Here is a 15,178-nt window from a genome sequence, read left to right on the forward strand (position 1 = left end):
CAGGTAAAAAACATGGCTCCCCGCTCTTTTCTAGGATGGATTCCTCGCTGCACAGGCAGCGAAAATGGCCACGCTATGGAGGATCTTCACTGGACGGTGAGTTTCAAGTCCCTAGGAAAGCAATAATCTGGTTTTAATGCATTTCTATGGGCTTTTTAATTTCGCATTACAACGTTTTTGTTCTACAGCGATTTCGCTGGAACGAATTAATGTTGTAATACGAGGCACCACTGTATCTACCAACAGAAAACCAAGATGCAGAATTCTGCAGAATGAACTGTTAGAAGTTTTAAATGCCTAACACTTAGTTTTGCTTAAAAATATACAATTGTTAGGACCAGTTCACACTACACAATCTGATGAAGCATTGCTCATAAAAAGAACACAATTTAATTTTCAATAAAACTTCACTTTGTATTTAAGAAAAGAGATACAGTTAGGCAGTAGATGAAAGATATAACACATTTCACAGGAAATGGATTTGGAAACTCATCAAAGATTTTAATTTAAAAAGCCTCTGCTCTACAAAATCAGAGTCTTATTTTTCTTTTAAGACTTTTTGCATGTGGTATAATAAATTACTGTGGGAAACCACATGGGGCATATATCATGCTTCCAGCTATCATTCCTACTGCAGTGATTTTGTTTGTGGTTGTGTAATCCAAGTGACACACACTGAAGTGTTTTCCTCCTTTCTTCGCACAGTAAAAGCAACAAGGGAAACTACTGCAGGTTGTCCCAGCTTATCTTTCAACATTTGGGTTCTCCTCAAGTAGCGAACCTGCATGTACCCCTGCAAGGGTGGGTGTGGCTTGTTCTCTCATCAGTGATGGAGCCTTTACGGACTTCGCTCCTACCTCCAGTGCTCTCATTCATAATTCTGTTTCCTACTGAAGTCTAATCTCCATGTTCTAAGCCAGTGGTTCCTAATCTTGGTTCCCCTGGTGTTCTTGGACTGAAATGTACGAACTAGCTGTATTGTCTAGAGTTTCTGGGCGTTGTGGACCAAGAACATCTGGGGGCCCAAGGTTGGAAACCACTCATCTAGGTGATGGATGCCCTCCCTTATATACACAGCACCCCACCAAGCAGCATCTTATTAATTAGTCAACCAGCAAACATGGGATAGCTTGGAATGTAGAGAAATAAGAACAAGTGCTAACAATCACATCAGCTTTCCCCCCATTGCAGTGTGGCACTATAGTTGCGTAGTGGCAAGCACTGGGTGGAGTCTGAGATGATGGCACACCCCTCACTCAGGGTGCTAGCATACCACTGTACACTACAGCACAATGCCACAGTGACAAGGCGCTGTATTAAGAAACATGTAAAGGTGAATTGGCGAAGGGGATAGACAAATCACAATAGATCATGCAAATCACAACAGGCCATGCAATCGTAACGGTGATATAAGGTTTAAGCCATGAAAAAGGCAATGGAGAGAATATGTCTGATTATGACACTCAGGCACAGAGAATCACTAGTTTCTATTTACAGTCAACCTTCGACTTACAAACGGCCCTAGTTCCAAACATTTCAACTTACAAACCGCTCTGATAGAAAAATATTGACTCAACTTGCAAACTTAGATTCAAGTTACGAACCAAAAAAACCTTGCGGGAGGTGGGGAAAGCACGAAATTCGAACTTTCAGTTAATGTTGGCCAGTGAAGAGGGTGCCTGTCTGCTTCCTCGCTCTTCACAGCGTTTTGAGAGTGGATTTGGAAACAGTCTTCAGACTGCCTGGTACTGCCTGGTATTGCCTGGTACAGTGCTGTACGGACTGTATTTTTATTTTTTGGCTTTTTAAAAATTTTAGATTTTTGGATTTTTAAAAGGTGTTCCCTCCTGCCTTTACTACCCCCCCTTTCCCAAAAGGTGCTTGTATTGGCCTGTCTTGATTGAAAAGTTGCTTTTCAAGGTGATCTGTTGTCTGAAAGATGCTTGGTTTTTCCCAGAAGGTGCTTGTCTTGGTTGAAAAGGTGTTTTTCAAGGCGTTCTGTTGAAAAGGCGTCTCTTCCCTCCTTCCCTTCCTCTTTTCTTTCCTTTTTTTAAAACCTAAGTCATTTTAGGTTAAAAGGAAAAAAAGGAAAAAAATTCGGCCCCTAGTTGTAGGAACGGATTAACTGGCTTTTCATTAGTTCCTATGGGAACTAATGATTCGAGTTACAAACCGCCTCTCGACTTAAGAACCAAAAACAGCCAGAACAGATTAATTGGTTTTCAATGCATTCCTATGGGAAATGCTGATTCGACTTACAAACTTTTTGACTTACAAACTTCTGGAATGGATTAAGTTTGTAAGTCGAGGGTTCACTGTACTGTGCAGTGAGAGGAATCTAAAAGAAACATGGAAATGACACAGAGTTTACATTAGTAAAATATGTTACCTTCTTTCCAAACCTACTCTCTATATGTAATGTAAATGAAACCAATACATTTGAGTTGTTCTGACACAGATGAATCCCCTCAGGTTTAGACATAACATCCCATTTATATTGGCAAAAGCTATAATCCCTAAATTACCTCTGTTCTAGGAAACCACTCGTATTGACTTAATCTTTAGGCCTTGTTAAAACAAGATTCTGCCACTGAACTGCTTCCCAAGGTGTAGCACTGGGAGAGAGAAATCTGGGTGTCTGTTTCAGTCATGCTACTGGAGGAAGACTTAGCAGAAAAAGAGAGTAGAAGGCAAGCTTTGGACTTAACAGCGCTTGTACTATCCTGCAGTCCAACGGAGGCACACTGAAAATGGTCTCCTCTATTATACATACCTTCCTATTATACACAGAAAAGCTCCTGGAGCACCTCTTGACTCAAAGAGACAAGAAACTTCCCTTTTGTTTTCAAATAGATTCCATATGCATGGCTATTTTGGCACAGCATCTCTGTCGACCCCACCCTAAAAACTTAGGCAAAACATTATGCAAGGTACACCACCAGCCCTCCTCAGGTATATATGAGGTATACGAGGTATACTAAGTGGCCAAAGGAAAAGGGCCTACTTAATGGTGGTACCCTGGTTGTACCCTGCTCTCCCCACAGACGTTCACCCGGTCCTAACCTGATGTCACTCTGATGCCCAGAAAACACATTTTTAATTTCCTTGGCATTTAAAGCCTTTGTAACACTGCAGCATTGCTTCTGTGCAGCCTGATTTTCATTCTGATTCTGCTAACTGCATTTATACTGTCTTTACATTGTGGCATTTTAATGTTCTTTTATAAATGTATTCTTGCCATTTTAACTTTTCAAAACTACTTTTGAGTACTGGATTAAAGGAATAAATAAACGAGCCAAATGTTTGCCTGTGATCGTGAACAGGTTACAGAGTCCAGGTCTACATTAATACAGACTCCATTCTTAAACAGCAAAGTAATTATCATAAATTCAACAGTGACGGAATTTGTATTTTTTAAAAGCAATATAAGCAATTGTTTGAGCATTAAGTAAAACTGAAATATATTCTTCTCAACTGTTCTCAAACCTGAATAACTGCACTGCTAGAATATATCTATCACTTGAACAAAAATCATGGAATCATGAAAATGAGACTAAAATTTATTTTTAACTGTAGTATGTGTGATCACTTTCCCTTTTAAAGAATATACTGGAGCTGTCTCAAGTCCTTATCTTTTTGGCAGCTGCTTAGAATTCTAAACCAACAACTTAACTATGAAAGCCAGACTTCAGCTGATACGTACTCCTTTTCCCAGGCTTCTAGGCCAATGGGGAGGAATGGCTCCAGCAAAAGAACTAAGGCTTATTCTATCATCTGTCAGTTTATCAGTTTTTTATATTAAAGCTACTTTCTGTAATAACACCCAAAAGTAGAGTGTGTGATACAGATTGTAGGAAATTCATGACAGCACCACGAGGAGGAAATTACAAATATTTGCTTCCCTGCTGTACAAGCCGTGTGAAAGAAAACGTAAGTTAAAGGGCAGGCAGGAATGGGTGGGTTTTCCTCATAAAACTGCTCAAAGCAGGTCAACACTGTGGTCTTATCTGCATATAATGCAAAAATGTGGTGGTATGCTGTCATTTTATCCCACTATTTTGCTTCTGACTTCTCACTGCATTGGAATGCAGCCTTTAAGAACTTCTTTGAAACAGAATGTGGACCTCGGGATGAAAGATGTTGCTCACTTTTGCTTAAAGAGCAGTCTAATCAGTCATTTGGAGCAATACAATTCCACAACTGTTGAAAAGTGCCCTGGAGCAACGGTATGCTGAGGTTGTCCCTCTGGCTTTGGTATAGCTGGATTCTTACATGCACTGAGATAATGTTGTATTTCAGAATTCTTTGTAACACTGTGGAGATGCTGAGGTGCATGTTCAGTCTGCTCAGAAGTCCCTCTGCCGCTGTAACCTCCATCTTAACCAACCCTGCCCCATCCCACCTATGAAAAATCCCCTTTCTCACAATTTTCCTACAGGTAATTCACTGTGCAGTGTAAAGCTGTTGGCTAATTAAGAGACCCACAATAGATTCCATTAAAATATGAATGTCAATCTGATAATAACATCAATTATTTTACAAGTGATAATTAGTTGCTAATAACATCACTGTATATGCCTAAATTTAAAAATGGCATTTAATGAAGACATTGAGAACTATATTCTTGGTGCTGGCCTGCATGCCATGGAGAGTCAGGTGGAGTTATGGTGTGATTAGGTTGCACCTCCAGAGATACAGAACCTATTGCCCATCTCTATAGGTCAAGCATGGACAACATTGGCTACATGTAGCCCCCAGCACATCCCCACAATTTTTGGGGAAAATTTTTTGCTCAAAGGGTCACTCTGTGCTCTTTAGGGCACATAAAGGACAATTTTGCCATGGTCTGAGGCATCTCAAGCATCCCAGTGCCTTTACACCATCCAAAATATTATTTTTAAAAAAAAGAGAGAGAGAGAGAGAACAAGAGGGCATATGCAGTTGAAATCCTATCTCATTCCCATTTTTTTTGGCAATGGAAGGGGCTCCCCAAGACTCTGGGATGGACATGTGCTGCCCCCTTAGACCCTTGGAGACTGGCCACTACAGCTATAAACAAAGGGCTTTCCACAAACATTCAACTCATTAGCATTTAGTCAAAGCAAATGGGCCCTGTGTTGAATTATAATAATCTCACCAGGATGAATTTGGAGCTTCTTTGATTCATCTCATTCCCCACCTATATTTTGCAATGCTAAGTCAGAAGTTTTGAAGGACTCCAAAGCTGAATTTCTCCCCTCATCTTTTCTCTTAGTATGTTTTGGTGGACCAAATAATGATATTGCCCAACTCTGTTTTTTTTTTTTTTTACATTTTATATTTTTACTTTAAAAAAGCAACAAGTAATGCACTACTTCTTTGGGTAATGTTTCAAAGGTCTGGTCTCATTTCTATAGTTCTATGGAACTGACCTGTCTCCAAATAAAAATGTCCATTCCAGCAAAACCATGTTGGCCCAGTGCAAGTCTGAAAAATGACTGTGGCTCATTTTGGTATATAGGTCAGCCCATTTGCATTAAGATCCATTCATCTGACAAAAAATATTCCTAGAATATCTTGGCTTACCTTGTTGTAGTATTGAACCTGGACCGAATGCCACTGTCCATCACTAACACCTCCTGGAACAAATGGTGAAACTGTTGTAGTGGTTTCTCCTGAAAAGTTGAACGAAAGACAAAACAAAGGTTCACTTTAAAAGTTAGATGTTTCAACTTTTGTGTCTATGTGTGTGCCTCGTTAACAAAAATATTAACACTGTGAGGGAGAAACATATGAAAATTAACAAACTGATTCGTGTTCCATCTGTTTCATTTCCCCCCAATGAATATTTACCAAGTGCATGGTTGGGGAGATGTTTGCTCTCCTCAAAGAAGTGCATGTCTGTATTCATTCAGGAAATCTATACCCACACTTTCACTTCAGTAACAGTTTTACAGGGCAGTTACAATAAGTTAAGAACAATTACAAAACATATCATGAAAAATGAAAGGGGGGAAAAAAAGTTAAATCATCTTCAATGTAATTCAAGATCAGTTCAACCAAACCTGTCAACCTGACAGGCCAAATAGCAGCTAGAACAAAATTATCTTGGTCAGGTGGTAGAAGGGCCTCAGCATGACCATTTTGTTTGTTCCAACTAATCAAACTTGTGCCACTGCTGGTATACAGATGAAAGCTTCCTCTCCAGATCTTAAAATATATGTGTGTCAGGAGACACCCTTTCTCTATACTATAGACCCCAATCAGTTACCAGATGTTCCCAACCTTGGGTCCCCAGATGTTGTTACATTACAACTCCCAGAAATCCTGGTCAGCACAGTTAGTGGTGAAGGCTTCTGGGAACTGTAATAGGTATGAACAGATAACACATTCTAGATGTTCCCAGTGAGAACTCTACACAAAAACCCTTGTTGCCACATTCCAGATCAGCAGAAAAGCATCCCTGGTCAAACCTGATAATTGGACATCCAGGAGCAAAGCCAGGAGTACTCCAGAAGTCTAGGACTACTGCCAAAGTGCAAAAAAAGTTGGTTTTTTTTAAAAAAAGAAAAATGACACCTTATCCAAAATAATCTAAAGAAGTTAGATGAAGCAGACACAACATTGGGGGACATGGAGTATCAGCTCCACAACTATAAAAGGAAACACAATCATAAATAATTATATTCAATTTATGGCACCCCTTCTCAGGGCTTTATATGTATGGAGTATTCAGAAGTGGTTTAGCATTCTCCTTTTCTGCGGGTGGGCACTCTGAAACTGTCCAGCTTGCCCAGGGCTACACAGGCCGGTTTTTCTCCTATGAGTAGGGTTGCCAGATGTCAGGCAAAAGGAGGACATGTCCTCCTTTTTAGCCTAATGTCCTCCATCAGGCAGGCAATGATAAAAACCTTTAAAATGTCAGGCTTTTGTATATTTTATGTTATAATTTTGGATGGGAGGGGGAGAGGTGGAATGACCCCCTTCTCTCTGGCTTTTCCCGCCCCCACCTGCCCGCCCACCCCCGGTATTTTTAAAAAAAGCCTCCATTGAATTTATTTTTAATTTTTAACATGACTTTTTCTTGGTCGGTTCACTAAGAGACATTTATTGGCAGCTATTGTAATAAAATTGTATTGATTGTGGGTTTAATCTGGAATGATTCAAATGAAACATTCAATATGTCCTCCTTTGTCCTCCTTTTTGTCTTTCTCTGTCCTCCTTTTAGTACCTGTGTATCTGGCAACCCTACCTATGAGGGACAGTGGGGAATCAAAACTCCCAACCTCTGGTTCCACATCCCTAACTCACTGAGCCATCCAGCCTCTTCCTGTCAGCTACATTTCTCTCATCAGTAAATGACAACAATACCACTAATTCTGATTTGCCATAAAATAAGAAAAACAATATCAAAATTATGTTAATTACATTCACAAAATGTGCAAGTTTACATAATCTCCTTCTAGTATGCCCCAAAACTGAATCAGCTAATAAATTTGGAAACTGATGGTGTTGCAGAGAAATTTTAACAAACGATGCTGCACTTTTCTCTTTAAAAAGCTTTTTTAAAAAAACAATTATGCATATATTTACATCTTTTTTACATTGTTTTAAACTAACAGTCTTTTAATATTACTACATTTCAGACCATTTTAAACATTTTGATTTAGGTATCTGTGATTGTTTTCCCCTCCCCCCTCATTCTGTAAGATACCTTGGATCCCTAAATTTGGAGAAAAGCAGAATATAAATGAAACAAATGCATAAGCAAAGTGTAGATTTAAGAAAATAGCAAAAATGCTTCTGATAAAATGTAAAATAAGTAAGGCAAATATAGCAAGTGAAAACAGTTGCACTCCCAAGAAAGAATGTGCATTCTTGTGGTTTTCTTTTTGTCAGAAAGGACTCTTTTAGGATTACCAGATAAAGTGAGAAGGAACAAAGAAAACATTTTTCATCCTAGAAAATCACCAAAGTTTTAACCCTGAAATGAATGACATTGCTTCCTTTCTCTCCCGTTTGAATGGGTTTTAAAGATCTGATTTGATAAAGCACAGAATGTCATATTAGTTATAGAGACCAGTATAACCAGCTGGGTGACTATTCTTTGCTATTCTGAAGTAATAACAAAACAAATATATGCAGCTAAAGTACACAAAGTCCTGTCAAACTGAATAGGCTGGGTTTGTCATGAATGACTGCTTGGACAAAAGTTCTCACTATAGAAAAATAAGAAAAGAAAAAAAAACCATTAAGAAGAATTCTCTATAAAATAAACCTCCATACACTTCCGGGTGTATTTATGCAAACATTACTTCACTTTAACACACACACCTGTTCATTTCATGCACATAGGTATAAAAACAAAAGAGAAACACAAATATTGTCTCTTTCTGAAGGTGAAAAATATGCTAACTTCTGCACTGCTTGCCTTGTGAGTGTTATAAAGGTAAACCCTGCTATTTCCCATCCTTCTATATCTCTGTCTACCACAGAAAGTAAATCCATTTATATCATAAGAAACTTGGTATTTCATTAGTGATTATAACAATGACATAATGATGGCAACATGTATTTTATTTCTTAAATATGTGAAGAAATATATATATTTCTACTATTCTGATTATGAACACACAACTAATAACACTTTATAATACAGGGATTTGCATTAGAACTAGTTCTTTCTACACTTTTGTACATTGTCTGGAATTAGGAGTAAGCCGTGAGATGGCCACGTTTGTTGCTGAACACAAAAATATTTCGCACATGCAATGACCAGAACTTGAAAAGAATTCTCTGTACTAGGGAGAATCGGTATTAAAATGGCAAGTGCAGTTCAAATGTAGGGAAAAGTATAAAGGGGGCGGAGGCCTATTAGTTCAAAACAGCCCAACTTCACATATGGAATCTGAGGTAGCAGCTGCTTGAAGCTGTGGTTCCCAGCATGGTGAAAATGTTGAGTCAGCTGATGGAAAATAGGAAAATTCCATGTTGGTCATAATTAGAAAAGAAACTAAAATAAAACTGTCAACATCACATTTCCTTATACATATCGCTGATGTGACAACACTTGGAATACCATATACAGTTCTGTCACCACATAAGGATGCAGAAATAACCACCAAAATGATTAAGCATTGGGGTTGTTTGGCTTTTTAAAAAAGGTAAATAAGGAAAAACATGATACAGACAGAGAACAGTACTTTCTCTTTTTGTGTCTAGGTTCTGTGAAATTTCCCATCTAATGCCACATGCGTGGCATAGTAAGGGCCTCACATCTTTTTAAGATGACATATTTGACCACCACAGTTGCCTGTAAAATCCAAAATCTGTGTCCATATGCCTCAAATTTTGCCAAGTGTAATTAAGACAATTTAATGAGAAGAGAAGAACATCTGGTTATACAGACAACAGCCTTCCTCCTGTATCATTATTGTTCTTTCCTAATATTTCTCCTTGTTTAGATTTTAAAAAGTCCTTAAGGGGGGAAAAACACCAACAAATATTTGATAGGATCTAGGCAGGTAATGTCTCTGGCTACTATACTACAGGCTGATTTTCTAATTAGACTTAGCAGATATGGAAACTGCTGCCTTGGGCAAAGTATTTTATATCTAACTACACCTCATGCAAGAAAATGATGCAAACAAGTGCATTTAAAGTTCCAGATCTTCACTATAGAATTACATAAAACATTTAGCTCCACTGAAATCAAATCAGCATCCAGCAACTCCCTTAAATTCTGCATTTTTGTTATTGTTACAAAAACTCTTTATTCCTTTAATTACTCAACCCGCAGGCTACACGCCAAATTAATAAGCCTTGGCCTTCAACAATTAAAACCAAGTCATGGCAAATAGATTACATTAATAAAATCTACATACATAAAATCTACAATAATTAATCTACATTAATAAAAATAAAATATGTTCTTGCAGAAAGAACATAAAGAAAACAAACCTTGTTTTACAGCTCTTTTAGTAGGAGTTGTGTTCAAGATGCCTAAATGGTGGGGAGAGCCCCTTTCAGCTGGGGAAGGGACCCTTTTAAAAAATCATTTTAAATCATGGTTTAAACCACAGTTTAAATTAAAAATGATTTTTTAAAAACTCTACACTATTCCTATATTAAACCTGAATCACAGAAATATAATAAACAAAACAAAATGATGTGTTATGTGTATAAATTTGATTTTTGCTTTCATTTGAGCCACCTGTTTCATTTTAAGTACTGTATATGAATGGTTTTGTTGACTCCTACAGAAAAGGAACACTCATAGTACTTTTAAAAATTAGAGACCAGCACAGCAACAATAGCTTTTTCATCATGGGAAATATTTAACTATAGATGCTCTGTATTTATGGATGTGGATAATCTAGGGCGGGCTATCACGTAGTAATGTGAGACATTCATCCTATATACAGTATCTTGATAAAAAATATATGGTAACAACACACATTATATGGCCATCATATGAAGGCCATCTTAAAACAGAACCGCTAGGAAGGGAGAGGGTAAATACAAAAGCTCAAAAGCAAGCACACACAAAGATAAGTTGAAATGTGTGATTTCCAAACAACAAAACAGTGCAAAAGGGCAAATTCCTTTCCCCTAGATAAAACACTGTTCATAGGCATTCCCTAAATATCTGTAGTTGGGTGACTAGGGAATATACTGGATTTACAGCCAGAGATCAATAAAACAATTAACACAAGTAAGGAAATAATTTAGATCTAGTCATATAGAGTTTTTACTGTATAACATACTCAAAAGGCAAGTAACAATATAAGCCTGTGCACAGTCATACAGAAGCCCCAATTATTTTAATGAGACCTTCCCTCTGAGTATGGTCTGAATAGCATACATAGTGCATTAACCACCCAATCATCTTGCAGTGGTAAGCACATTTCAAATTAGAGTGTTTGATGGCACTCCAAAAGGGCTTCATAGGGGAAGGGTCAGTCCCACTTCCCAAACTGGTGAAGCTCAAAGAAAGATACCTTGACCAAGATTCTCAATTAAAGAAAGGACCCGTTCCCCAAAACATGTGAACATTCTTTAAACCCACAGCTACTTCTTCCTTCAGTTGGTGAATCTCACAGGCATGTAACTTGGCCAAGTACTGTAGTAGGTAGAGCTGGGGTCTTTTTATAAATTGAAAATTAGTTACAGCCCTGTGAAAGTACAGCATAATGCCCATGACAGAGGCAGGAAACTGAGAGAAACACACAGACACACACACATACACACAAACCCTGCCAAACAAACCATCTTAGCATCTCTTTCTAAGACTGTCCAGCCACCCGATCCAATCAAGTTTCACATCTGTGCGTAGCCACACCTAGAAAAGACCAAAAAACAAAACAAAACAAAACAAAAAAACACATACCACCAAGAACTGGGGCTTCTTGGTGGTGGCTGCATCGCTATGGAATGTGTTTCCTGCTGATATATACGAGGCTCCCTCCCTTCCAGCCTTCAGAAAACGGGTGAAAATTATATTGTTTGAAGAGGCGTTCAGAAACCTTTTACACCTGTGATACCCTCATGGGTCTATGAAGTGGTTATTGTTTTGATTTGTTGTCCAGGTTTCTTTTTATTTAGATATTTGGGGTTTAACGTTCTTCTAGATCTCACTATTTATGCCTTGTGAGTGGGGATGAGTTTGTTTTTAAATGCTGTTAGCCACCCAGAGTAGTTCTTTGGCACTGGATAGGCAGGGTATGAATGTAAGGAATGAATAAATAAAAATAAATAACCCAAACCCAAAAACAAACGACACAGAGCCAAATGCATATGCAGAGAAGGAGACTATCCTCTTGCTCTCTGCTCCCCCATCCAACGTGCCTTGATGGTTCCTGCCAAGGTCTAGCCTTCTAGGCCACTCCCACTGCAGCTTGCTTTTCCTTTTTGAGTGCTACTGCAAATGGCTGCCGCTCCCTAACAATTTTATTTTGGAAGAATCCTCTGTGCAGAACCATATGAGGTATTTTAGGAAACAGAGTTAGTCATGCAGACTGACATATCACTTTGCAATATGCTGGCCTCCCACATTACACTTATTCTTTTTCTTAAAAATTAATGCTCTTAACATTTTTTAAAATCAGAAGGGACAACGAGGCTGGCAGGGATGTGCCCACACTCCCTCCAGACATGATGGCCTGTAATTCCCATCCATCCCAGACAACATGACCAAAGTTCATGAAATTATGGAAATTGTAGTACAAAACATCTAGGAATATTGGTACTCCTTGTACATTTTCTATGTTACACGGTAGCCTTTGGATGGCAACTGTATGATGTCACCAGTGACATTTCAAGATCTAATGAGAAGTTATGTCCAGTACGATTTTCTGATACTTTTCACAGGCTAAACAGGCAGAAATACCTTACCTGCAGAGAATGTCAGCTGGATCTGTTCTTCTATTATCTCAAGCGCAATAAAATCATGCTTCTCATTAAAACGACCATTATAGAGAAGCAGAGCATTCCTTTCTCTTGTTGCAAACCTAGATGAGACATAGAAGAACACACATAATAGAATTATCTGAAGACCAGGTAGTTCTGTAAACCCATCATGGAAGAATGACAAAGCATTTCTTTTGTTAATACAGGGCAGCCTCTTTATGTAACACTAGTTGTTAAACTAGTGAGAGCTGGACCATAAAGAAGGCTGACCGCCAAAGAATTGATGCTTTTGAATTGTGGTGCTGGAGGAGATTCTTGAGAGTCCACTGGACTGCAAGGAGAACAAAGCTATCTGTTCTGAAGGCAATCAACCCTGAGTGCTCAATGGAAGGACAGATCCTGAAGCTCCAATACTTTGGCCATCTCATGAGAAGAGAAGACTCTCTGGAAAAGACCCTGATTTTAGGAAAGTGTGAAGGCAAGAGGAGAAGGGGACGACTGAGGATGAGATGGTTGGACAGTGTCATCGAAGCGACCAACATGAATTTAACCCAACTCCGGGAGGCAGCGGAAGACAGGAGGGCCTGGCGTGCTCTGGTCCATGGGGTCACAAAGAGTTGGACATGACTTAATGACTAAACAACAACTAGTTAAACTTCATCTTTATTATAAACTAGCAAAATCTTGCACTTCTGACATACAGTATATTGTTGGGGTAGGGGAGAAGGCTCTGTCTCGATATAAATTACATCCCCGTGAGATTGTCCTGTTGGGAGCAGAGGGCAGGTCTGGCATCCACTAATTGGTCTCCCAAGTTTATTTTTCTCAACACAGGTAAACTCCGAACTTTTATTTATATGGGACAAAATAAAGAGGCACACTTGGGGAATAAGAAGATAGAAAGCTATCTTATGCCAGGTCAGACTATTGGGCCATAGCCCAGCATTTTTTCCCCCTGACTGACAGCAGATTAGGATTAGATTAGGCATCCTTCAGTCTCGAGAGACTATGGTAACGTGCTCTGTATGGAAGACTTGGAACAGCATCTAGTGTGGCCGAGAAGGCCAATTCAAGAGTGACAATCCCTTCCACACTGAAGACAAATACAATTTGTCCCCTGTCCAGCTTCCTGATTTTGCTGGTTTTGAGACTGCCTCTTTGCCTCGGCCTGCTGGACAAGTGTCTCTTCAAATTGATGCACTGCCTGCCTCCAACTGACAGCAACTATGTAAAATATTAAGCAGGTGATTAATATCACCCATGACTCTTCCCATGAAGAGTGAGGTTCATAGCTTGGGCATCTACCTGGACTTGGATCTCACCATGGAAACCCAGGTGGCATCTGTGGTCTGGGCAGGCCATTCCCATCTTCGGAGGATTGCCCAGCTGTGTCCCTGTCTAGATGTGGGGGCACTCACAATGCTGATTCATGCCCTCATAATCTCAAGAATATACTACTGCAGTGCTCTCTACGTGGGGCTACCCTTAAGGCTGATGCGAAGACTTCAACTGGTCCAAAATTCAGCAGCCAGATTAATAACTGGGGTGAAGAAATTCCAGCACATCTCTCCCCCCCCTCTGACCACCCTTAATTGGCTACCAGTTTGTTTCCGCATCGACTTCAAGGTTATGATGATAACATTCAAAGCCCTAAATCAGTGGTGTCCAACCTTGGCCCTCCAGATGTTCTTAGACTACAGCTCCCAGAAGCCTTCACCACCACCTCTGCTGGCCAGGATTTCTGGGAGTTGAAATCCAAGAACATCTGGAGGGCCAAGGTTGGACACCACTGCCCTAAATGGTTTAGGACCTCGGTAGCTATCACAACGCCTGCTCCCACCCAGATCTGTCTGTAATATCTGTTCCTCACAGGCAGGGAGGTTGAGGACCTTTACCCCGAAGGAGGCCCAGAGGGAAAGAAACCTGGCCTTCTCGGCAGTTGCCCCCCACCTAAGGAACAACCTGCCCATTGAGATCCATCTGGCACCCTTGCTGGATAGGTTTAAATGAGTGTTGAAAACTTGGCTCTTCCATCAAACTTTCCCGGAGCGTTAAGATCTCGGCCTCCCTTTTACCATCCTCTTTGTCATCCTCTCCATCACCCTTTTTACCAACTTTATTGCTGTCTGTTTTAATTTACCCTATTTGGTTTGTATTAATTAATTTATTTTTATCGTCTTTTAATATTGCTGTTTATACTGTTGTTAGCCTGGTTGCCAGATGGTGCAGGGTACGAATTCAATAAATAAATAAATATGTTTTTTAAATGGAGAAGTTAATTCCATGAGTACCACTGCGGTGAAACACTGTGCTCTCTCTTACTGACTTGTTGCATACCATTTGATAGGGAGCTAAATTTTTCTTGTGTTCCCACTGATGCCATCAAGTTTTCTCATACAGTTAAAGCCTCATCCTGTTTTTTGTTTAATATTCACACTGCAATGCAACAGAAAAATATGAGAAACCATTGAAGGGTTTCGGGAAGCGCTTTCTTAAACAGGCGCTATGTCTATTTTCTGTGCTATTATTAAACTCATATTTCACTGACCAGGTACCAACAAAACCTCTTTAGGCTTTGCCAGACAAAAGGAAAAATACTAATACAATAGACATGGGATATTGCAAGACACCATTGTGCTTAAGCAATACGTATTACTTTCATACTTTCAAAATAATCCAATGCTAAGCATGATTTATCAGAAATATATCCTGGATTGTTGCTCTAGCTTGTATTTAAGAGCACAGTCTTGGTGGTTCCACTATTTCTTTGGGGAGGAAAGGTCACGGAAGA

At 39.4% G+C, this 15,178-nt stretch overlaps 1 protein-coding gene across 4 annotated transcripts in view; it reads right to left on the reverse strand.

Moving 5' to 3' along the window:
- CELSR1 (cadherin EGF LAG seven-pass G-type receptor 1) overlaps positions 1 to 15,178 on the reverse strand; it is a 201,886-nt gene that overhangs the window by 86,362 nt on the left and 100,346 nt on the right. For all 4 annotated transcript variants that reach the window (XM_078394390.1, XM_073000625.2, XM_020797002.3 and 1 more), the window contains exons 4-5: positions 12,373 to 12,488; positions 5,566 to 5,654 (exon numbers count right to left, since the gene is read on the reverse strand). In XM_078394390.1, coding sequence (XP_078250516.1) covers positions 5,566 to 5,654; positions 12,373 to 12,488 — 205 coding nt within the window. The remainder of the gene's footprint in view (positions 1 to 5,565; positions 5,655 to 12,372; positions 12,489 to 15,178) is intronic.

This window comes from Pogona vitticeps, chromosome 5 (genome assembly GCF_051106095.1).
Source record: "Pogona vitticeps strain Pit_001003342236 chromosome 5, PviZW2.1, whole genome shotgun sequence".
Classification (NCBI taxonomy): domain Eukaryota; kingdom Metazoa; phylum Chordata; class Lepidosauria; order Squamata; family Agamidae; genus Pogona; species Pogona vitticeps.